At 40.9% G+C, this 25,099-nt stretch overlaps 1 protein-coding gene across 2 annotated transcripts; it reads right to left on the bottom strand.

Moving 5' to 3' along the window:
- Positions 1-6,223: 6,223 nt before the first annotated feature.
- Positions 6,224-23,310, bottom strand: sfpq (splicing factor proline/glutamine-rich). 2 transcript variants are annotated; one of them, XM_048558058.2, is made up of 11 exons: positions 22,549-23,310; positions 21,375-21,676; positions 21,004-21,099; positions 20,236-20,432; positions 19,746-19,830; positions 19,494-19,608; positions 18,072-18,108; positions 17,220-17,365; positions 8,287-8,337; positions 6,904-6,998; positions 6,224-6,318 (listed from the first exon to the last, which is right to left on the bottom strand). In XM_048558058.2, exons 1-9 carry the CDS (start codon positions 23,161-23,163, stop codon positions 8,311-8,313), a joined length of 1,620 nt encoding a protein of 539 aa, XP_048414015.1. In that variant the 5' UTR covers positions 23,164-23,310; the 3' UTR covers positions 6,224-6,318; positions 6,904-6,998; positions 8,287-8,310. The 2 variants fall into 2 exon arrangements, with proteins under 2 accessions (XP_048414015.1, XP_048414014.1); XM_048558057.2 differs by lacking the exons at positions 6,224-6,318; positions 6,904-6,998; positions 8,287-8,337 and adding an exon at positions 14,344-14,872.
- Between the last annotated feature and the right edge of the window lie 1,789 nt (positions 23,311-25,099).

The raw sequence follows: 25,099 nt of genomic DNA, 5'->3' as shown, positions 1-25,099 counted from the left end.
TCCTCAAATCTATCTTGGGCTTCAATTCTTCTTATTTCTATAACCTTCTCCAACACATTTCATTTCCCTGATTTTTTTCACTGTGACATTGCCAAACCTGCAGCTGCTTAAGCCCTAAGTTCTGTAATTACCTCCATAAAACACTTAGCCTGTCTCCTCCTTTAAGATGCTTCTTAAAGATGGCCTCTTCAACTAAGCTTTTGGCCACTTCCCTTAATCTTTGTGTGTGGCTGTGGGACAAATTAGGTTCAAGTTAGGTTCTTGGAGTACCTCAAGATGCCTTACCATGTTAGAAGTGCACTCGGATGCAAGTTGTTGACATTTTAACTTCAGCAGAAAGCACTTTCACACACAAGGAGTTGAATTACATAAGGATTGCATTCTTTGCCCTGTGCCAGTTGGTTAGGGGGAGTGGAAAAGCCTGTACATGATTCCAGCAGGTACTTTGCAGCAATTTAACATTTGAACAACATGAATTGCTTTAAGATGAGACTCATACACTTTTCTTGAGAGAAATGTCATGAAAATGTCCCATATGAGACATATACAGAGTAGGCCATTCAGCGATAAAGCCAGTTCTGTGATATAATAAGATCATGGATGACTTCATTGTAGGCATAGTTCTACTTTCCTGCCTACCCCCATGACCTTTGACCCCTTTGTAAATCAAAAATCCAACACAACCTTGAATATAGTTAATGATCCAACATCCACTGCTTTCTGTGGAAAATAATTCCAAGGACAAATAAGAACATAAAATACAGCAGCAAAATTAGGCCAGTTGGCCCATTCAATCTGCTCTGCCATTTGATTATAGTTAATATGTTTCTCAAACCCACTCTCTTGCCTTTTCTTCATAACCCTTGATCCCCACACTAGTCAAGAGCCCATCTAACTCCGTCTGAAATATACTCAGTGACAGAGTGTGTCCACAGCCCTCTGTGGCAATGAACTCCACAGATTCACCACCTTCTGGATGAAGAAAATCTGCCTCATCTCAGTTCTGAAGTGTCATCCATTCAGTCTGAGACTGTGCCCTTGGGCCCGAATCCCTCCTAGCATTGGAAACATCTTCTCCATGTCCAATTTATCCAGGCCTCTTAATCAGATTCCTCCCTCATCCTTCTGATTGCTACTCAGCAATTCTTTTTGAAGAGCACACCAGGACATGAGATGAGGCAGGTTACCTATAAAGGTGGGTCACTTCAGTAAAATCACAACAAGAATCAATAGCTTCAGTGGAATGAGATAAAGGGGGAGCAAAAATACATAGTCTTTCTCTATGATCCTCAAGGTATGTTGAATGTTGTCACCAATCAATGGTTCCACGAACGTCTTTCCATACAACTGCATAGTATTCATTTTGCAGGTCAATATAGCAAAACTAGAAAGATGCAGCCAAACTATAACTGTTTTTAGCAGAATCAATCATCTGTACAACACCAGATTTGAGATTTGCATAGACTTCTGTTCATTTTTTCTCCAAATTCTGACAATTGTTAAACCAACTTACATCATGCTTCCATTTCGATTCTGTAAAAGGCATGACCAAGTAGAGTACAAGATGCTTACAGCAACTACTTCAGTGTAATTAGGCAATATGCCACTGGTGTTGGTACATATTTGAATTGCCTTTTCAATTTTTAACGAAAACTCATCATATAAATAATGAATTGATATTCAACAGTGTGGAAACTAATACAGGCATAAAGTTCTCATAAATTACACATCAGCCAGTATTATTAGCTATTCCCAGTGATTCAGGCATGAATTTCCCCACAAGAAATGGACTTTTCAGCTTATCTCATTGAAAGGGTAGCAGGGCTGTTCTTAAAATAAGAAATTGGTCGTTTGTTGAAGAATAAGTTATTGAAGAAGCTGCAAACGTGAAGATAAAAAGCATGTCTGAAAATATAAAACTGCAGAAGGTCGACAGGATGCAGAGCTGGACAAAGAACCCAGGAAAGTGTAAAGTGATTCATTTTGGAAGGTTAAATTTGAATGCAGAATACAGGATTAATGGGAGGATTCTTGGCAGTGTGGAGGAACAGAGGGATCTCGGGGTCCACGTCCATAGATCCCTCAAAGTTGCTACCCAAGTTGATAGGGTTGTAAAGAAGGCATATGGTGTGTTGGCTTTCATTGGCAGCAGAATTGAGTTTAAGAGCCGCGGGGATATGCTGCAGCTCCATAAAACTCTGGTTAGAACACACTTGGAATATTGTGTTCAGTTCTGGTCGCCTCATTATAGGAAGGATGTGGGAGCTTTAGAGAGGATGCAGAGGGGACTTACCAGGATGCTGCCTGGACTGGAGGGCAGGTCGAATGAGGAAAGGTTGAGGGAACCAAGACTTTTGTCATTGGAGTAAAGAAAGATGAGAAGTGACTTGATAGAGGTGTACAAGATAATTAGAGGCATAGATAGAGTGGATAGCCAGAGACTTTTTTCCCAGGGCTGAAATGACTATTACAAGGAACAATAATTTTAAGATTATTGGTAGATATGAGATGTCAGAGGTAGGTTCTTTACACAGAGTGGTGGACGTGTGGAATACCCTGCTGGCAGTGGTAGTACAGTCAGATACTTTAAGAGACTTTTAAGCAACTCTTGAATAGGCACATGGGTGATAATATACTGGAGGGTATGCAGGGTAATTTGATCTTAGTAAGATAATAGATCAGCACAACATTGTGGATCGAAAGGCCTGTACTGTACTGTTCAATGTACTGAAAAATTCCTAAAATAAAGTGTACAGCTGAAACAATAACTATTTTTCCTTCCAGATATGGTCCAATCCGCTTAATTCCAATGTGGTCTAATTCTACTTCATTTCAAATTGACTTTAAAAAACATGCAGCACCTAATTTTCAGTTTCCAAGTAGTTTTTTAATCCTTCAATCTGTTAGGAAAAGAATCTTTATGAGCTGCAACTGTGCCTTTTGCTTTTTTAATAAAGGCATTAAAAAATTTTTGTGATGCAATGGTAGTTTCCCAGCTTTGGGCCGGAATGACCAATTCACATCTCAGCTATTCAGAGTTGGATCATGTTTTAATCAATCTGTTCAGACAGTATACAATCAATGGAATTCAGCACCCAAGCCTGAAACTGGCATGAGGCCCCTCCTTTGCAGGTAGAAAGACTCTAGCTTGCTAGGTGCTAGGAGAACTAACTGCATTCAAGATGGAAACACAGAGGTCACAAAAATATTTTATAAAACACTGGATCAGCCAGACTAAAATGCCACATTTCCCATTATAATGTGAACATGAAGAAAATGGCAGAAGTGGCACTCTCTTCCACTTGTGCTGAATGTAACACATTAGGCATGATTAAGGAAATGAACCAAGCCAGTCAGGTATAATTCCAAGAAAATACTCTGTCCCCATGGACACAAAGTCTGTTCTGTTTTGAAGTTCAGCCTGTCTGCCAATCTAAACTGCTTATGGCTGTAACCCCACTACAACACAATCATGTTGCCACATTGGCAATTATTCATGACACAGGATAAATTATTTTTAAACAAATCAGTGGACTCCCCTGACTTTCTTTTTATTTGTTCATGATGCATGGACATTATGCCTAGACGAGCATTTATTGACCATTTGTAATTGTCCTATGGGGGGGGGGGGGGAAGAAGAATGGTGAACTGCCAGTCAAAAAGGTGTGCGGGCTACATGGATTGGTTATGTGAAATCACACTTTGGTATCCAGTGATGCACAGGTTAGGTGGATTAGTGATTGTTAATGCAGGGTTATGGAGACGGTAGAGGCACGGATCTGGTTGGGATGCTCTTTGGAGGACTGGTGTAGAGGTGATTTGTTCAACGGCCCCTATCTGCACTGTAGGGCTATGATTCTTAAACACCTACTACATTGCTAGGAAGGAAATTCCAGGATTTTGACTTGAGGCACAGCAAGGAACAACATAGCTCAGTGAGGATGGTGTGTTTCACAGGGCAATTTACAAGTAGTGCTTGTAATGCACCTGCTAACTTGTCCCTCAACATACTACAGGCCATGGGTTTGGAAGGTGCTGATGCAGCACTGTGGAGATAATGCATTGTGCCTTCCAGGTGGCACACTGCTGCTATTGAGCTTCGACAAAGGAAATGACCATTGAACACACGTGGAGTGGGCTGAACAAGCAGACTTTACCCCGACTGGTATCAAGCTTCTTGAATGTTGTGGGAGCAAGAGTACTCCAGTGCACTATTTGTACCTTGAAGACAATGGGACAACTGACCCACTCTTGCAGTAACAGTACATAAGACAGCAGTTTCTCAGTTTCTGATCAATCACAAGCCCTGAAACGTTAATAATGGGGAGTGAGCAATGGCAATTCCACAAATTATCCAGGGAAGATTCTGTTGCTTGACATTGACAGGTTTTATTCCGATCTTACACTTAACAGCTTATCATGGCAATTGTTCAGGTCCTGCAATACGTGGACATTTACAACTGATACTGAAGCAGTGGTTCAAAATGCAACTCTGATGTAAATTTAGTGCTGTCTGAGAAAACACTAAGCCTACAGATTTTTCCCACCTGCAGAATGCTAGGGAAACTTCATGTACACGTAAAAACAAGACCAAGGTAGAGGAGACTGGTTAACTTGACCCCACATAATAGGTTCGCTAGATTGATACTAGGTATGAAATCAAGAAATTGAGCTTATACTCATTGAAACAAAGGATACTTGGTGACCTTTCGAAGGGAGGTGCATAAATCATACCCACTTTTGGGAGAATCTAAAACCAGAGGGCACAATCTTAAAGTGGATTGTCCATATAAATTGGAGAGAAGAATTTGATTAACGTATCTGTGAAATCCTTCACTGGAGAGGACTGTCAACACTCTTTATTAAAAGTGTCTCAGACAAATTCTTAATGAGCAAAGAAATCAATGGTTACAGGGAAAGGATAGTTTAGGATTGAAAGAGCTCAATGAATGTTACAGCAAACTCAAAATGGATGAAATGGCCTAAGCTTGTTCCAATACATTATGGCCTTTGCAAATCAATGAGTGAGAGAGCAACCGAGTTTGATAAAGAGCAAACCTGTATGAAGAAAGAGGGGGTGGAAAATAAAGAAAACTGCACCATCAGCACTTTCAATCTATTTGAGAAAGAGTGAAGTCACATTATCTTTAGTGAATTTCCTAACAAACTTTCAAAACAGTTGATGGGTGACATGTTGCAGGGACATTATGTGGGAGCTATGTGGTGATCACTTGCATCAATTGTTGGCTGCCTGAGGAATTCAGTTGAGCTAGAGTGGATACTTCAACCCATCAGGGAGGGGTACCTGGACACAAAAGCAAGCAGTCATAGCCCTTAAAATTACCTATCAAATTTTAGTCAATTGTCAGGATGAGACAAGTTCAACTGAAACAGGGACCTAGATTTTAGACTTTAAAGGATGCTGAGGCTTTGACCTTCAAGTACTGTTTGCTGAGGAAACAGTAATACACCAAGTGCAATCTGCAGTATTAGAACTAAAAATCATGTGTCATGGAGTACTGTAACTGGTTCTGCAACTGATGAGGCACAACAGTGAGGTGAATACAGGATGCACACATTATACTGCAGCTATACAGAGCCCTTGTTAGACTCCACTTGGTACTCAGCATACCTGTGCAGCACACTTTAGGAAGTAATATTGGTCTTAGATGGCATACAATGCAGGCTTGTCAGAATAAATGACACCAGGTTTTCAGGGGTTAAATGTGAGGAGATTATACAATTTAATCTGATTTAACCAAAGCGAATCTAGTCAAGATATTAGCAGGAAAAGTGTAAACATTTCCATTGGCTGCAGTTTCTTGAACCGGGGCACAGTCCAAGAATTAGGGCTAGACCATTCAGCAAAGAGGAAGCACTTATAGAACAGGGGTGGTAGAGGCTTGTAACTTCTGAAAATGGTGGTCGATATGAACAAAATTCATTTTTCAAAATGATCAACAATATTAAAAAGGACATGTCTGGTATGTCAAATTAGGCCACAGATCAGCCATGATCGCAAAATGATGCAACAGGCTCAGGGGCTGAATGACCAACTCCTGTTTTATGTTGCTATCTTGTTGGGATGCGATAGTACATAATATTCAGGCTTTGCTGGATTAATCTTCCAGATGGCTAATACCAAAACCTTAAGTATCCTGAGTGACCTAAGAAAGATTGAGGCAATTACTTATTATCTCAGTAAGTGAAAATAAAAGCAAAGTTGAGTCAAAACAAGTTTATTTCAAAGAATGCATCAAATACATCAATGCTGCACCCAAGATGAATATTCCAGTTTCTCCTCCTCCAAACACGATCCTAGTAAGAGAATGAAAAAATGTCAGGTCTGAGGATTTATTCATTTTAAAACAGTCCACCACAAACCTGCCACAGTAGATTCAACTTTACAATGCAGATGGTCAAAAAGTGAATTAATTGAAAAATAAATCTCCCTTGCTTTAAAAAAGACAATGATCTAGATGTTAGAATGACCTGGTTCAAGTGTAGTAACAAACATGGCAGATGAATACTAAAGGCGTTCAGCCCTCCGACCAGAGGCTTTCAAAGTCTTATCATGACTTAAGCATGCATGTTTAGCTGCAAAGCATATACCTGGACTATTTCAGAAACTAGTTCATTGCTGATATGGAGATAATATTAGGACACCTTAAAAAAGGTGAGCAAACCAAGGCAAGCAGAACTTGTCATAGCATCATACTGTATGAAGTCAACAGCTCAAGTTGTGTCTCAATTCCACCCAAGACAAAGACCCGAACTTAGTTTAGCTGCCTAGCCCATCTAAGTATTAGCTATATTCAAACCCACATGATGCACACGCAGTCCAGTGACAAATGCAAGGAGGAAAACTAAAAAAGCCTCTAGGAACAAAATCAGAACACCTACCTTTTCAGAAATATCCCAGAATGCACATGTCCTTGAACTTTTGCATAATTGACCAGATGTGAAAAACATTCTGGTTTTATCACATTTCACAGGAGCTGCAGCCGGGGGGGGGGGGGGGGGGGGGGGAAGAGAAGAGGGGGAAGAGAGAGAAAAAAAATCATTGTAGGAAGCATACCCTTATTCAAACCATGTTTCCTAGCTGAACAGCCTCCACATTTTTTATTCAAAGAGCTAGGAAATCAATTATGGTTTGACACTTTAGGTTAACAAATCGACTCAGCTGACAGGGAACAGTAATAATGCCATTAAGAAACCTTGTTCACAGCAAAAGTCCAACGATCTTAATGTGAGGATGATTGGATGCAAGGGGAAAACAGGAGGAACACCACAAAATTGAGTGTTATTCTGAATCTCACCTCTGAAGGAAACCTAAACATTCTATGTAATAGAAGGCCTGAAACCTTTGTCAGCCTGTCTGATACCTTGCTGCACAGACCCCTTTAGGAGTGGTGTCAGTGCTATTGGAATTACTAGTGTCAAGGCCACAACTCATTTTCAAAAACATTGTAGAATTGCAGATCCCCAAAAAAGGTGTTGGAAATTTACTGTTTAAGATTCTTGAAGATTTGTAGCTCAAGGTGTGAAGGTAGTTGCTGGCTTGCTCACTGAGCTGGCTGGTTGTCATACATGTGATAATGGGAACTGCAGATGCTGGAGAATCCAAGATAACAAAGTGTGGAGCTGGATGAACACAGCAGGCCAAGCAGCATCTCAGGAGCACAAGAGCTGACGTTTCAGGCCTAGACCCATCAGAGACTCTGAAGGGTCTGGGCTTGAAACGTCAGCTCTTGTGCTCCTGAGATGCTGCTTGGCCTGCTGTGTTCATCCAGCTCCACACTTTGTTATCTGGGTTGTCATACATGTTTTTTAACCATGCTAGCTAACAGTGAGGCCTCCAATGAAGCAATGTTGTTCTAGTCCATTCAGTATTTATATGATGTGGTATATTAAGCCAGGTTGTCATTTCTGGTTCAGTTCTGTACACTTATATGCAGTCCAATCCCACATGTTTGTTGATTGCATTACAAGTTGAAAACCAGGCCCTGAGGAATTCCTGTGCATGTCCATGGCTGGCTTGAGCTAAGACAGTCAAACACATACAGAACAAAACCAGAAGTTAGACAACCAAACTACAGTGGTTCATATACACACCAAGCGGAGGAGAACAACATTGCTTCAATCAGAGGCCACACTGATGACCAGCCAGCTTGACAAGAAAGCTAACAACCTCATGACAAGATGATCTCCAAAGCAGTACAAGTCAAGCAACTGATTACGTTTCAGATAGTTAGTGCAGCATGAACTGATTAAATAGCTACTTACTTGCATCTCTACTGCACCAGAGTTTCAACATGCATCAAGCCCTTTCCATGCCTAAAGGAAATACAACAAGTTAATAAATACTTAACACTCCCATGCACAGCAATTCTGAACTTAGTTCTATAATAACCCAAACGGTCAGATTACTTGAGAATAGCCATGCAAATCTATCCCAGATGTAGACCTGGAATAGATAGGCTGGCTGAACCCCTAACAGCCTGCGTGGTGCTGTAACTATTAATTATCTTATGGGGCCAGAATAGAAGAGCTGAAGTCAAAGTTAAGGGTACATACAATTCATCCAAACTGAAAACATTTCAGTGGTTCGCCAGAAAAGTACAGTATATTTTTACTGACTAGTCTGACAACCCTACAGAAAGGATGCAAAATATGCATTTGTGCTTTAGGCCCAACTTTTCTGAAGCTAGTACACTGGTGAAAAATTCTCAGCATAAAAGGATTAAACTTGCGGTTAATGCTAAAGCTTTGGACAAGCCAATTAAGAGCTGACCAAGTTGGCACAAAAATGCCTAATCAGGCATGATTCCGTAGACGGGAAACTACACCCACATCTTGGAACACAATATTCTAGCCTTTTTGCAACACTGAAAGAACATGTACCACATATCCCTATTACGTTCTGGCATCACTTTTCTGAACAGACATTCTAGCCAAAAATTGAAGCCAATTGCACTGAGAAAGCTCAGGCACACAAGAATTTAGATGGAATACAGTGTAGACACTTTGCTACTAAGTTTTAATCCCACTTACAAGTCCAGTGCAATAAGATGAAACATCACTTCCGCTCGAGGGACAAGCCACTGATGACATTTACACGAGAAAGCAAATTGCTTGGTCTATAGATTTGCTAAAATTTGACCTAACAGACAAGTTACATCTCCCATAAATGGAATACAAATAGCAAATATTACTGGTTCAAGACCTGGAGCAAGACCAATCTTGCAGTTAGACTTGTGGAACAAGCTGCAATTTACACAGATTTTAAAGGAACGGTGCTAAAATCCTAGCATTGCAGTAAGACAAAATTCTAGTGGCACAGGACTGGAAAACAGATCAGTCCCAGACCATGTTTTTCATGTCTGTACCACCCCAGGACTAAACAAACTTCAAGCATTTCATCCGAAGCAGCTGAACAACTAAGTAATCAATAGCAAGACCAAATATTCTTGATTGTATTAGGCATCTCTAGGCAATTTCAGGGATAACTGGCACAAAATTTTGATCAGCTCAGTCACGTTATGACACCTCTGGAGCTCATGGGACTTCATCTCAGACCTCAAATTTATACAGTAAATGCCTTCACCACACTTTACACTTGATACTGACGGTGAACCATTGTGATGGTAATGTAGTACAGGTCAACTTAATGCTGAATTGATTATCAAGTTTCCTTTGATTAAAAATCAAAAACAAACTAATTTTGTGAATGAAGCCCAAAGCAATACAATTAGGCTATGGCCTAATTCAATTGCACATATACAAAGTGAACTTTAACTATTATTCATGAAATGCCTGAATAGGCAAATGGACAGCACAGAACCTAAACCAGGACTTGGTTTCTATTGAAATATCAAAGGATTCCATTGTATTTGTCGGATCAGAATCCTAGATACACTTGAAACCTAAGCAGTGAAAATTCACCACATTTACAGTATTTCAATCTTCACTACTGTTTGAATCTGCCATACCACTCTGTGGTAAACATCTTACGTATTAGGTACACAAGGTCTGGTCTCAGGGATTTCAGGTCAGATAACTCAATGGCTAAGGTTGCTGGCAGTTACAGTCATTGCAAGCTGGCTTGGTAAAACTAAAGCCAAGTAATTTGTCAAGTCTCCAAGCTAAGCCAAAAATACAAGCGTAACACCAAATACAATAAGTCACTACATAATAGTTATGCATTAGATGGGTAGATGCCTGATGCGAGTTTCAAGAGGAAGTGAAAGTTTTTTCTAATCCCCAGCACAGTTCCCCAAACCAAAGTAGGCATACCAAGTTACCGTCTCATTTATACAATGCAGGCAGCTGCCCAGATAGTCAGTGCGTTTTAGTTTTGCAAGTATTATCTATGGTGCTAAATGGCCTGTAGTACACTTAGTATATACAAGTAGATCACATTGCTGCTTTGTAGATGTTCTGGCAAAGCTTGAAAGTGCACAGTATATAAAAACACAAGTTTAAATTCTAAACCACAACCTTCCTGTTCACAGTCTAAGTCACAGCTTTGTTCAGCTCAAAAAAGGTACAAGGCGGAAAGCGCAACTACCCACTGTTGATAATTCAAGGTGCCAGTGAAGTGTCAATGTTGTGAATGCAGTATTCAAAAAGTGCATACTAGCTGTACATCATTTGGGCCATTATACTCTGATACCAAATCAGTATTCACTGGTAACAGCCCAACCGTAAGTGGTACACTGTATTTCCACAGTCAGAAAGGTGATGCCCGAACCATCATACTCATCTTTAAGAAATTACGAAAGACATTTGTTAACAAGTTATTTGTACATACCTGTATGCAGTCTTTATTGCGTAACGCAGAACAAGCAGGAATACTATTCTCCAGGTCTTACTGCCCAATCCCATTTGCAGTACTACAGATCCTCAATGCAATGTATTGCAGACAAGCTGACTGTATTTATTCACTGTAGAGCGGCATTACTTGCAAGGATGCAGCACAATTGGCTGCCAGCAGCCGCTTGCTGGCTTGTAACTCAGATGCGTTGCCATGTAACCTGAGAATCTGAAACTGTTATAACTGCCACTGAAGAATACTGGGGAAGACAAGTTATTTCAAGTTGTGCCCAAAACTTAGTGGGCATTGCAAATTCAGCACCTAAACGCCTAAACAGCAACAGCTAAATCTTTGTATTCAGATTAGCCAATACCATAAATCAAATTCAAAGATGTGAAATATGTTTTTTTTAAAAAGCAGGGCATTTAAGTTGACAGGTGATGTTCGTGAAATTATACTGCAGGCATCTCATGCAGTATTTTGATTTAAGTTGAAATTCAATATTATGTAGAAAGGGCATTTCAAAAAAAATAGCTCAAGTACTGCTTGCACAGCCTAAATTGTTAGAACACCCAAAACAAGGACTAATTTAGTAGAAATTCAGGTCTCTAGCTGCAAGTACATCACAAAAGCTAGTTTTTCAAATTGGAGGTGAACCCTTAGGCTTTCACCCACAGCTGAGTAAGCCAAACCAACTTTGTTTATGATGGAATCCATGTTCAAATACAGCAACTCTGCCAAGGAACGGCAATGAAAATTATTGCAAGTTTGCAAAGGATATCCAACAGGAAATCAGAGCAGCTGCTCATTCAAACCCCCACCAGCTCACATGGAGTAATTTATAGTTGCACACTTATTTTGACAGAAGTCAAATTTGATGGACCAATACCAGATTCTGTACTAAAGAAATATTTAGGCAAAGGATTTATGGAGGGTCAGATTAAAATTAAGCCTTGCTCCAATCAAAGACAAATTGCACTCAAACTGCAAACCCACCATCCCAGAATTTAGAACATCTGATCTTGGATTACAATTGCTCAGTATATTAATTTCAATCTTGAGAATTAAAGTGGAGAGCAGCATCTAAAGGAACAATTTGTTTCTATGTCCAAACCCTCATCCCCACACACAAATAAGTTTTAACACTTACCATTATCACAATCCTAAGGCAGCAATTTTGACACTGCATGCTACTGCTTGGTTCCAGTTACCCATTGAAGCTGTTCAGCTTCTCTAGGCAGAGGGTACAGAAGTCACGTTCTGGTAGTCCGGGTATCCTGATGCAAATTCATTCCTACTGAGTACATCTGCAGCTCATCTTGCTACTGGTTTTCAATTGTGACTTTCCAATCAGAATTCCCATTCACAAACGCAGAATGGCCAAATTTTCCAAAACTTAAAGGTTAAACTTCCATAAGTTATTGGTTGATGAGCTCAACTTGGGTCAGAAGGTTTAAACAAAAGCACTGTGGACCATTAACTGCAAGTCTTTTATGTGATCATGTTTCATGACAAAATGATGTTCATTTAAAAAAGGTAAAACTGTTTAGATGTCCTATCACATGCAAGATCCTGTCCCAATTTTTCAGCACTACAGCCCAAAACTGAAAGACCCTATTACAGCCAAGTTACTGAGAAGAATTCCCAACTCCAGCTAAGATTCCATAATTTGTAAGGTGTTGATGCAACAGAATCATGCACTGAACAGTGGTATAAAGATTTATGTTAAGTATCGGTATTCTTAGTATATAGCTTTTACAAGCCTTACGAAATTGTCTAGCCCAACCAAAAAACCACCACTTTCATCAGGATTGCTCAATTTGCAGAATTGCTACTTGTAACTGGGATATAGCTATTCCAGGTTTCTTGCTGTTAATCTGATGAGACTCAGCATATTGGTTTACAGACCTAGCACTCAACGCTTAATCATTTGGATGAGTGTCTAACTTGACTGGTTATTGGCTGCTATACTCAATGTCTCAGGCACTTCAAGCCAGATGAGTAATGCAGTTTTTAAGTAAGCCACATAGGAATTCGATACACTGAACAATGGAATGTAGACTTGTTGCAAAACATGGTTTTAATAGGCCTGAACTTAGGCCAACTGTGATGTTTCAAATTCTGCCACATGGCTGACCAAGATCAAATTTCAGTGATTTAAAATGAATCAAATAACAAAGACGTGAAACATGCTATTTTGGTATTCCATGTATTCTGGAAAGATACTGTAGCAATTAGATCAAAATCAAGATAAGCATTCATTTTAGAGAAGTCTATACAACACAGAATTATGCACATCACCCGTGAGGCCTGACTGATGTTTGAGCTCTAATCAGATGTGCCACTGCCGTGAGGACAAATCAAAGTAAGCTGTTAAACTGACTTCATTCACAAAACCTGAAAATGAACAACTTTGTCCTTTTCCAAATACAAAGGAAGGTGGTAACAAATGTCTGATTGCCCACCACAAATCTAAAGGCAAAAAAACTGTTGTATATCCTTGGACTATGGACCAAGTGAACCAAGGATAAACCTTAGGCTGTGCCAACCAACACAGTCAATAGTACAGAACTGCAATGGAGTTTACATCTATGGATTGACAAGGTAACGTTGTCAGCCAAAGCTCCTGATCATCTAGTAACCCTTAATTATGCAAAGGTTGTGCAGGTGAAAATCAAGCTTGGCTTCAAAATTAAAGTTTCACCACAATCTAAGTTCACATGAGTCACTTCACATTGATGCCCAGGGCACTGCTGGTAATCATAGCTTCTCAGCACGAAAGACCTTCTGAAGAGAAAGTTGCAATAAGTTGTGAACAGAAGAGGAAGAAAAATTTGAAATACAGGTGTGCTTTGCATAATCAGTCAAAACACAGTTAACATGTTTTGTAGTACCAACTACAATAGAACCTTCCTTGTCCCAATATCTATTTCAGAACATGCAAACCAAGATAGAATCTCGAGAACGTCAGTAGACATCATCCCACCCCAGCATAGACTGGATTTGACTGCCAAAAACACTCTGGGAAGAAAAGGAAAATCTTTTACAAAATACAAACATTAGAACAATCCAGCCTATATCCAAAACTGAAGCCACAAAAATTTAAAAAGGAAAAAGCAATTCTTCCAGTTAACACAAGCTAATTAGGTGGCAATTTAAATATAAAACAGGTCCAGAAATTTCAGCACTGCAGTTTTAAGTTTCACAAAACCTAGGTTCACCCCCCCGTGTGGCATTAGGGCACGATACAAAGCTAGCCAAAGTAAAAGTTGAAAAAAATCAAATCAAGCCTAAAATTGGTACAACTTTAAAATACAAGATAATAAATAACCATGACTAAAGGTTTTGTTTTCAGTGCACTTAGTTTCCATTGGAATCTTACCTTATTTTAATAAACAACTCCAATAAGTGATACGCAAGAGTGTGCAAACATTAGTAAATGCAACACTTGGTCTCACTTAGCAACCAGAGAAGTTGACAACTATGCTGTGACTTTGCTCAGTTTAAAAAATCATTTCAAAATCATGAACACTATGAATGGGTTTTAATTTAAAAAGACGCACCAAGATACAGAATGCCACCATTTCAAAACAGGCTTTTAGCCTACACAATTTAACATGCTTCTAAAACAATTCAGAACAAAAAAATACATGGAGCATACTTTCTAGAGATTTAATGGCACGTCAGCGTACACAGTCAAAAGTACTGGGAAAAGATGCCTATGTGCACTATCACTGTTGTTTGACATAATTCAACATTCATAATGTGCCAGCGTGACTTGTTACAGTTTACAAAGTTTTATCAATACACAAATCTATATAGGCATAAAATGCAACTTTGCCACCAACTAAAAAACGCAAGAATGAAGAGTTCAAGTCTAAATGAAAGACTAATCTGGAATGCACTACAGCACTACGAATTCTAAAATCTAGGCTTCTTTCCGCCTGCTTCATATTCTTCTCTCCCTCTACTAAAACTAGGCCCAGTAGGCCCCATAGGACGGGGGGGCTGAGCATTCATTGGACCTGGGGCTCCCTGTCCAAAGCGGTCATTACGCTATTGGGGAGAGATTTTAAAAAGTTCATCACACATGGTAGCATTCAATGTCCATTAAGTTGCACGCGACAAAGTGAGTAAAATGTGTAACATTAGGTCAGGGAAGACATCCGCAGTCAATGTTCGTCGATTACAACCAGGAATGGGGCGATCCACAGGTACCAGGCACATAAAAGAAAAAAAGAGGGCAAGTTGTTCATTAGTTTACTGACCGGTACATGGAGGAATCCAAGGTGGGTATAATCCTCCCATGACGACTTGTGATAACTTAAGAACAGTGGCTATTTGCTTGTAGTGCAAGCAAGCCACTATTACCAACACAGGAATGCATTCAAATATGCACAAGTCTGACAATGGGTCGATAGATATATTTGTGTTATCATGACAATCTCCACATCAGTTTTTCAGAGATGCAGAGCTTTAACACTTCCAAGTTAAATAGCCTCTGCCCTTAATGAAAGTCACAAGTAACCAACTTAACCCAACCCACCTTTTCCCCATTTTAAATGCAAGCTGACCAAAGATCCAGTATTGTAGTACATGTTCTGCAAATTTTAAAGTAATGCAGCGACTGCTGAGCATAAGGTTTTGACAGTACAAAGCTAAAATTTTAAACAACTTCCACTAAAGCATGATGGCCCAGAAGAATGCATACATGTGTTAGGGAGTCAATCTTTAATGCATGTTGGTTTGGATTAATTCGGAGAAACTTTTTATTCCAGCAGGCAAAAAATTTATAGTTACAGTACAGCACAAGTACAACAACACTGGATCAGCATTACTATTAAAGTTTAACTGGGTAAAAATGTATACTCTACAAAACATTACTCATTAAGTGCAAAAAGGTAATAGGACATTCCCTCAATGTTCAGTTTAAAATGCCTAACAATTTTACCACTTGCACAATACACCTCAAAAACTGAGGTCGAGCAACTGGGTTTGCCATGACCAATGGCACACTGATGTGCTAAGGGAGGGCACTCTTATAATCCCTCCCTCACTTCACTCAAAAGCAGTTTTCACTTTGGCAAGATAGCCAAATACTAAGAGCAGAGGATTTTAACAAGTTGCAATGTGTTAATGTGGCAGCATTAGTCCTAATTATCCCATTCACGATCAGAACATTAAAACCTAATTCATCATTCATTATCTAAAGTAATCAGTGCTCATCTCCCTCATATGCCACCCAAAGTGTGCCACATAGTCAAAGTATCAAATCAAACTGTCTGCATCACTTCACTGTACTAAACCAAACAGATGGTCAGAATCAGTTTTTTGATGCAAGGAAATGAGATTAGACAGCAAGGTGAACAGCTCAACCATTGCAGATGCAATAGGATGACTGGCTTTTTCCTCCTGTTCCAATATGCAAAACTACACGGCTGCCCACTTCAAACGAAAGATCATCTGCAATTCAGAAGAGTTACTGTCAGTCATTACAATACTGCCTCATTTATTTTGAGAAAAGCACCACTTATTGTGCAAACACATTGTTGTAAGTTTAGTTTACACTAGCAGCTGCAAATGCCAGCCTTCAGATCGGAAACTGGAATTTTATTGCAATTTCCCATAGAACAGGAATTGGTAACTTGTCAATGTACTAAGGTAAAACAAAGTTCTCATGTATGCCTTTCTTCCTTAGTACTCAAGTGATCAGTTTCAATCTGGATAGAGATGCCAGTCAGACCAATCACCAGTAACCCAATAACAGTTTGGGAAGTTTATGTTAACCTAGAATAAATCACTTATGTATCTTGTCTGCCTCAACATACCCATCTCAACCACACAAACTATTGTCTGCACTAAGACTGTAAACAAAACATTGATTGGCAAACCAGGTTAGGCAAGTAGTTATTTCAAGTTTTAAAACATGCATTTTTGCAAATTGTTGCAGCATATGCATGTTCTTGATCATTTCACTTGTACTAAGTATTGAGACTAATGTTGACACAGTTAGACTTCAGGAGTTGTAAATAACAATTAGACCAGTCATCAGATGGCATGACATAAAGCATCTGATTAGTCTGCCTGCATTGATGATCAGATTAACATATCACAACCAAGTGCACATTCCTGAAACTGAATCCTCCCACAAAATCCATGCTGCAACAGCATTGCTTATGGTAGCTTATTCAAGCTGCCTCTACAGTCTGTTATTTTGGTACTTCAAAAAGTAATTAAGCTTTTGCTAAAACACTGTTCCCACCCCTCCAGTCCTTAGTATCCTTGTACATTTAGTCGTTCCAAGATCCCAACAAGCTTTTCCTTCATACCATACACACATTCATTTCACTTTACAAGCCAACCATACATCCAAGCATTCACTCCTAACCACAGTACACTTTACCCCTGCTATGTCGCTGGTGTTTCCACTGTTGCCCATCATCTGTCCAGTCATTGCACTTGGTCCTCCAGGGCTATTCATTGCACTGTGACCTTCATAGCCCATTGCTGCCATTGGTGGGAAGCTTTGGTTTGTAGTAGCATATTGTTCTGAAAATGTAGAAGCATGTGTTAAAAAAGTCTTTCCATGAGCGGTGATGGAACAGGCACTAGAAATGGTTACTGTTACAATCAAAACCAAGAGGTTATGGTGAAGCTGTACAAAACCCTGGTGTGGCCTCACTTGGAGTATTGTGTACAGTTCTAGTCACTGCATTATAAGAAGGATGTGGAAGCTTTGGAAAGGGTGCAGAGGAGATTTACTAGGATGTTGCCTGGTATGGAGGGAAGGTGTTACAAGGAAAGGCTGAGGGACTTGAGGCAGTTTTCATTAGAGAAAAGAAGGTTGAGAGGTGACTTAATTGAAACATATAAAATAATCAGAGGGTTAGATAGGGTGAATAGGGAGAGCCTTTTTCCTAGGATGGTGATGGCGAGCACGAGGGGGTATAGTTTTAAATTGAGGGGTGAAAGATATAGGACAGATGTCAGAGGTAGTTTCTTTACTCAGAGTAGTAAGGGAATGGAACGCTTTGCCTGCAACAGTGGTAGATTCGCCAACTTTAGGTACATTTAAGTCATCATTGGACAAGCATATGGACGTACATGGAATAGTGCAGGTTAGATGGGCTTGAGATCGGTATGACAGGTCAGCACAACATCGAGGGCCGAAGGGCCTGTACTGTGCTGTAATGTTCTATGAAAAGGAATTACAGTACATTCAAATTACTGATGTGTATTTCAGATTGCATCTTACCTGCCATTCCTCCAGCCATGCGCATGTCACGTTCTCTCTGAAGAGAGAAATTTCAGTAATGAATACCAAAGAACTGTTTAATTTTTCAGTTTGAATTACAATTCAGGCAAATGAAGAGCTGACCAAATCTTGTTCAACTGTAATACCAGTCAACAAATACACAAGCCAAAAGAAGATTTGAATGGTTTCTTAAACTGACGAAATTTGGAGCATTATTGCATCTGAAGCACTTCTGTCGCAATGCACACACATCACTTGCATTTCAGGATTACAGAAGGAATCGCTTTGGAAATCAGCGAAATCAAGGACTGTTCTGTACTGAGTGGCCAACTAGGCTAACCATTCACAGTTGATGTGTCAGGATGTGTCAGAGGTACACAATGCAAGCAAAAAACAAATATAAAATATACCTAAATATGACACTGCCCAGGCAGTTGAGGCTTTGATATATTTAAATTTTCCCAATGAAAGGATGAGCAATTTCAGAAACATAACTGAAAATTAAATTTTTAAGGACATGCTTTCCATCTCAGGCAATTAAAATGGCAGCTGAACTAAAATCCATTCCAAATAGATCTTCTGCTGCAAGCTCTGTGGAATACTAAGTGTAATCTGCAATCTTAGCATGAAGAAATTTCAGGAAGACAACTCTGGAGTTTGAGAAATCCAGTAACTACTATTCCTGGTTGTTAATTTAATGCCCAAAATCAGGCATCTCTGAAACAGTTCACAACACACCTCAATTATCAACAGCAAGATTGGAGAAAGGACCAAGGTAATTTACAGTCTCAAAGGCAGAAACCAATGGCAATTTTCACCATAACAATCTGTCAGTTCAATCTTTTGGTCTATCACTGGCACAAGGACCCAAATCCAAATCGGAGACTAAAGCAGTGCCTACCGGACAGCAGGACTGATAGCAGTGCAGTAGTATCCATTAGTGCCATCACAAGATTTTCTAAGTCTGGTGCTAAGAAACAACACTGCAAGGTCCCAAACCAGCTGACCCAAAATACTCATCTCAAAATCAAATTCTGCTGGATGGTACTCTTCAATCACAAGCACCCAGACTCAAAGCAACAAAGCAACTCACTGAATGTTGTTGTAGAAAGCTTGCAGACAAGACATTAAAAATTCTGTGAACAAAGCATCACCAAAAAAGCCAAAAACAGCTGCGAACAAAACCAAGGAGACACTAACTGACCAAAAACTGAAAACTCAAGAAAGGCACCACAGAATCAGGTCATGCAAAGTCAAAGCCAAGATAAGGAAAAGAGCACACTAACCTACAACTCACCCTCCAAGTATCATGGATTGTATGCTTGCATTCTACTCTTATGCATGGGACTAGTAGTATTCTCCCACTCATTATTTTGACTTCTAAAAATCCAAGCACATCTGTACTTTATTGATCAAACTCACTGGATCCATGTATCCCATTCGGAAGTTCTCCTCCCTCTGGCGTCTCATCATCTCCTCTTTCTCCCGTTGTCGCATCAACATTTCCTCCTCTCTTCTACGGCGCTCTTCCTCTTGCCTGGTAAAATTAGTTCAATCCAGGTGTTAATTTAGTTTCAAAACAAATAATTCAAGCTACATTAAAAGACAAAAGGATATTTTGTTTTTGCAACTTAACTCCACAGGAAATCTCAGGCATACAAAAAGCCTTCTTACCTCAATTCCAACTGTTTACGCTTCTGAACCTCTTGACTGTGAAGCTCTTCCATGCGGCGAAGCTCTTCTTGACGTCGCATGAGATCTGTGTAAAAGTTTAGAAGCTTCCTGAAACATGCATCCAATAAAAACATTTTCCATGCAGGTGCAGGATTACCACAATTCATGGTTATACATGTCCTCATTGAAAACATTTGTTAAAAATAACAGATGTCTTTTTAAATAGGAATAACTGGGACTTGGAACCAGAGCTATGTACACTACCACTGCATCTCAAGATCTCCTTGTAAAATGGTGATCGTAAGTTACTCACCAACTACTTTCTCTTTCCCCAGACCAGAAACAAATGCAGGATCAAAGGGGACAGGACTGCCAAGAATTGATAACCAATGCCATACTCAATCTTTTGATCTTCCTCAACGGGTCAAGTCTCACTTGTAGCATTATTTCAGAACTATCAAGTTTAATTATTTATTTATTTCAAGCTTACCCTGCCTCAGCAACATTGCTTGATGCTCATGGTATGCATCTTCCATTTCGTTTTCCAGCTTATCTCTGGCCTCTCTCATATTCTTCTCCACTTGCTCTCTCTGTTGTTTTTCCATTTCATCAAGAGACTTCCATCGTTGGGAATACTCAAACTCAAATGTTCCATGTTGGGCAAAACGAGGAGGTTGCTCCCGCTCCCTTGAGGGGGTGGGGGGGGGTGGAGGAAGATAAGGTTCACATTTGGCACACTTTTTAGAAAGTACATACAAGTGATCTAGGACTTATTTTATTTGCAACAGATAAGTTCACTGCAAAATGTAAAACAGATTCAAGCAAATAAGGTGGTTTAGTGGTTAGCACTGCTGCCTCACAGCACTAGTGAGGCAGGTTTGACTCCACCTTTGGGCAGCCATGGAGTTTGCATGGTCTCTCCACGACTGCGTGGGTTCCCTCCGGATGCTCCAGTTTCCTTGCAGTCCAAGGACACACCAGGTTAGGTAGCTTGGCCATGCTAAATTGCCCAACGTCCAGGGATGGTGGGTTACGCAAAATATGGAGTCATGGGAATGGGAGTAGGTCTGGATCGATGCTCTTCAGAGGGTTGGTGTAGACTCAATGGGCCAAATGTCCTGCTTCCAGTGTGGAGATTATATTCTATGATTCTAACTGGACAATGATCAATTTCTATTTCAAACCAGCTTTACATTTTTAAAACATTGAAAATCAATAACAAAGATCAATCCCAAGTTGAAAATCAATAATTACTCACTTCTGATACATTGGATTTCTCTGGGCAAGCTTCTCAGGCAGACCATCCTCATCATCATATTGTTCCATTGGTTCCACAATCACAGGCCGTGGAGAGCTAAAAAGTCAGGTTTTAAAGAAGTGGACAAAATTGCACTTAGCTGGCAGAAAATCGTGCATTATAGTTTAAAAGTCTAACTAAAACTGCACGTCAACATTTCTCCTTCAGATCACACCATTAATGTTTTGAAAATATGTAACTAATCTAGATATTTTAACCAATGACAGTAAAATTCCACAACTTAAGAAAGTCAGGGTTTGGAAATTTGCCTCCGTTTTAGAAATTTTTCAAACAGGAGATGTGTCAGACATAAGCCAAAGTCTACTACTTACGCAGTTAGGAGAAAAACTCCTTCATTGCATCGCTCAAGGGCCTTTCTGGCAGCTGGCTTTGTTGCAAATTCAACTATTCCTTTGCCTGTTGATCTCCCACGGTCATCTACTATTACAATGGCCCTCTCAACCTGACCAAATTGGGAGAATGCCTCCTCAAGTAGTTCATTTGAGACATAAGGAGAAAGATTGCGAACAGTCAGAGCTGCAGAATGTGTGGCAAAACGGATACGAAGAGGTCTGCCCCTCATGGGTGTATCATCAAGTTCAGCTTTGGCAATTTCAGCCAAAGTTCGACTTTCCTTTGATAAAAAGACAAAATTGTTAGGGAAACTGAACATTCCGTCCCAAAGCTTCTCATGAACAGAACTTAACACATCCAGTACATTACATTTAACGCTTTGCCACACAATGATATCTTAATTTTCAGACAAGCTTTCAATTCTGAAACAGCAGGCGGAGCAGTGAGAACCACAAAATGTTGGTCATACAGTCACAGCTGAACGTTGTACAAACAGTAGGATTGGAAAATCCTAAATAAACTCGAGTTTAGGCAACAAAAACAAACTAAAAAATCTCAGGTGGTCAGGTCCCATGTTCTGAAGACTCACCAAACCCGAAACGTTAATGGTCTCCCTCCGAAAATACTGCCAAACCTGAGAGATTTTCCAACTAGTTGTTTTTGTTTCAGACAGCCAGCATCCACATTTGTTTACGATCCTTTTCATACGTTGGGACAAGGTGTTTCGGGCCAACAGCTGTCCACCAGGACCCGAATACGCTTGCAGTGTTCAGTCAAGAGGTTGCAAAAAAAGGGTGATGGAACAACAGAACAAGCCTTCAAAAGGGGCAGTGAAAGAGAGAACAAAGACGTGGGAATAAAGGAGCCGACCCGAGGCAGAGCAGCGCTAGCGGTAAACACAAAATGGGGAGAGAGAAACCGACAACGGACGCGGAGGAAGTGAGGAGACAAAATGGCAGACGGAGACTGAAGGCTCGTTCCTGTCTCTACAGCGCGCATCCGCGCCCGGGGCGGGCGGCTGGGCCCCGCGCGCGTTCGCGGCGGGCGCCGTGCTCAGCTCCAGCCGGATTTTGGCGGGGCGGGGGGAAAAAAGAAAAAGGGAGAGTTTAGCCGCCGCAGCCGCCATTAGGAATAGCCACCCCCCTCACCCACCAGGCGGATGAAGCCGAACCCTTTGCCTTTGTTGATGAAAACCTCGCCGGGTTCGCCGTATTTCTCGAAAAGCCGCTTGAAGTCGTCCTCGGTGATGTCGGCCGGCAGGTTGCCAACGAACAGGCGGCAGCGCTGCGTGTAAGTCTTCTCGCCGGGCTTGCGGAGCAGAGACAGCTGGGCCCGCAGCACCGCCTGCTCGCTCTCCGCCTCCTTGCTTTCGCGCTGCTGCCGGCTGTCCGGACCGCCTGCCCCCGCCGATCCGCCGCCCTGCGACGCCTGCTGTTGTTGCTGCTGTTTGCCCCCCTCGCCGCTGCCGCCGCGGCCCGCCGAGCCGCCCTGAGAGGCCGCCGCTTCGCCATTTTTCTTGTCGGGCTCGCCAGATTTTTGGGAGCCCGGCGCCAGTGATTTCTGAGGCGGCGTCTGCTGCGAGGCCGGCACCTGGTTGGAGGCCGAGGCCGCCGGTGGTTGCTTGAGGGCGTCGGCCGGGTTTCCCGCTCCGTTTGGACGGTTGGGAGCGTTGTTGCGGTTGCTACCGCCACCCCCTCCCCGGAACGGAGGACTCATGCCACCCCGCCTCTGAAATCCCGTGCGGTTCCTGAAGCGATCCCGAGACATTTTGTTCCTTGGGAATAGTATTTACTGGCGGGTCAGTTTTTTTTCCCACCCTTTTCGATCTTTCTTTTGTCCCGAATAAACCGACTGCAAAGGTCAACGTGGAGAACAGCACAAAATGGCGCCGGGTGGCAGCTAGGGCGGGCGTTGCCTCTTTATATACCGCCTGCTAGCCCCACCTCTACGCAAACCAGGTTGGTTGGCACTGGGGATCACATGACCTGCCTGGAACACCGATTGGCTCCGGGAGGTATCAATCACCTAAGCTGCGCCGCTAATGGACGGGAGGTAACCAATCAGGTCACATCCTTCTCCAGACAAAGGATTGCCTCTTCTGGAGAGGGGAAGTCCTGATATGAGACTTGTTTCCTGGAGAAAATCCTGGCCTTTTCCACTTGAAATACAAGATTATTTGTTTCCTCTCACTCTTGTTTTATTTTGCCTCATTGTAGCATCCAGTTCGGTTTTGAAGGCCTTTTCATGTTCCTTCCTTTGTCCTTTCTGGCATCTTTGTTTAAATAAACGAAAACAGAAAGAGCTACGTGTGTTGTAAATTCAGAAACAACAAAAAACCGAAATTACTGGAAAAAGCTCAGCAGGTCTGCAGCCTCTGCGAAAAAAAATCAAAGTTAACGTTTCAGGACCGCTGGTCCTTCCTCAGGAGAATTGTTTAAGTCAATTTTGACATAGTTCTAACAATTTCAAAAAATAAGCTATGTTTTGATATACATATAATGTACCTACATACAGCAGCTTATGAGGAGAAAGCAGCTCTTTAATTAAGTGGAAACACCACCACTGCAACTTCCCTCTGGGATGCCACTCATCAATTCTTAATTGAAAATATATTGCTTCACTGTCACTGGGTCAAAAGCTTGGAACTCTTCCTGTGGTGGACTAATGTACAAGACGGTAGCTCAACGCCACCAACCTTCTACAAGGCAACGAGGATGAACAATAAATGCTGGCCAGCCCACAAAGTCCACATCCCTTCAATGAACAGAAATAATTCCATACACAGTCTTTTACTACATCTACATTATAAAGGTAAAGTTGCCAGAATCCCTTTGAACTATAGAGCTGCTGTTTCATTAGAGAGAGACACAGCTGGTGGTAGTTTAACCTGAGGGTCACCACACCTCAGGCAAGGGGAGAGGTTGAGAAGGTGAGTCTTTTAAGGTATGCACTTTGAACTAATTTAAATTTATACAACCTGACATTATTCTTTTGGTTTACACTGCAACAATCTGGAATTATCGATAAATATTCATTTCAAAACATTTTCGATATTTCATAGACTTCGCCTCCCATTGGTCTTATAATTAGAACAGCTTAAGTTTACGTAATCTATCCTCGTAGTTGGTCTACTTTATCTATGGGACTAGTATTGTTCCACATTTGGAATGCATTTTTGTTATGTTGCAAGTACCAAAGCTGAATATATTATTCGAGGTGCAATCATACAACTTCAGACTTAAAACATAAGTAAGTTCTGAAGTCTGACTCTGCATCACAGCATTCATAGAACATCATAACACTGAAATTGGCTATTCAGCCCATTGTGCCTTTGCAGGCTCTCTGAAATAAAGATTTAACTCTTCCAATTTCTTTAAGTTTCCCAATGCCCTTGCATTATCCTGTTTTCTTCGAAACATTCTATTAAACCTGCTTCCGCTACCCTTTCAAGGCAATGTGTTCCATGTTGTAATAATCTGAGATGTTAAAAAATACTTTATAACTGTGCTGTAGCCTAGCCAATCAGCTCCAGTATAGTCACAACACTGGTTTCTACCTAACAATGTGGAAAATTGCCCGTGTATATTCTGTACACAAAAAAAAAGCAGGACAAATCAAATCAGACCAATTGCCGCCCCATCAGGCTACTTTCAATTATCAGTGAAGTGGTGGAACATGTCATCAACAGTGCTATCAAGCAGCA

The sequence above is a fragment of the Stegostoma tigrinum genome, chromosome 24 (genome assembly GCF_030684315.1).
Source record: "Stegostoma tigrinum isolate sSteTig4 chromosome 24, sSteTig4.hap1, whole genome shotgun sequence".
NCBI classification, from domain to species: Eukaryota; Metazoa; Chordata; class Chondrichthyes; order Orectolobiformes; family Stegostomatidae; genus Stegostoma; species Stegostoma tigrinum.
Note: the sequence above shows the minus strand (reverse complement) of the source record. Positions and strands in the feature narration are given on the sequence as shown.

What these genes read in the sequence shown, in the direction of transcription:
- sfpq (XM_048558057.2), bottom strand. Translation starts at nt 23,163, where the DNA reads ATGTCTCGGGATCGCTTCAGGAACCGCACGGGATTTCAGAGGCGGGGT. An exon ending in AGAAATCCAATGTATCAGAA is followed by an intron (nt 20,433 to 21,003) that starts GTGAGTAATTAT and finishes CACCCCCTCAAG; the next exon opens with GGAGCGGGAGCAACCTCCTC. An exon ending in CGTAAACAGTTGGAATTGAG is followed by an intron (nt 19,609 to 19,745) that starts GTAAGAAGGCTT and finishes TAATTTTACCAG; the next exon opens with GCAAGAGGAAGAGCGCCGTA.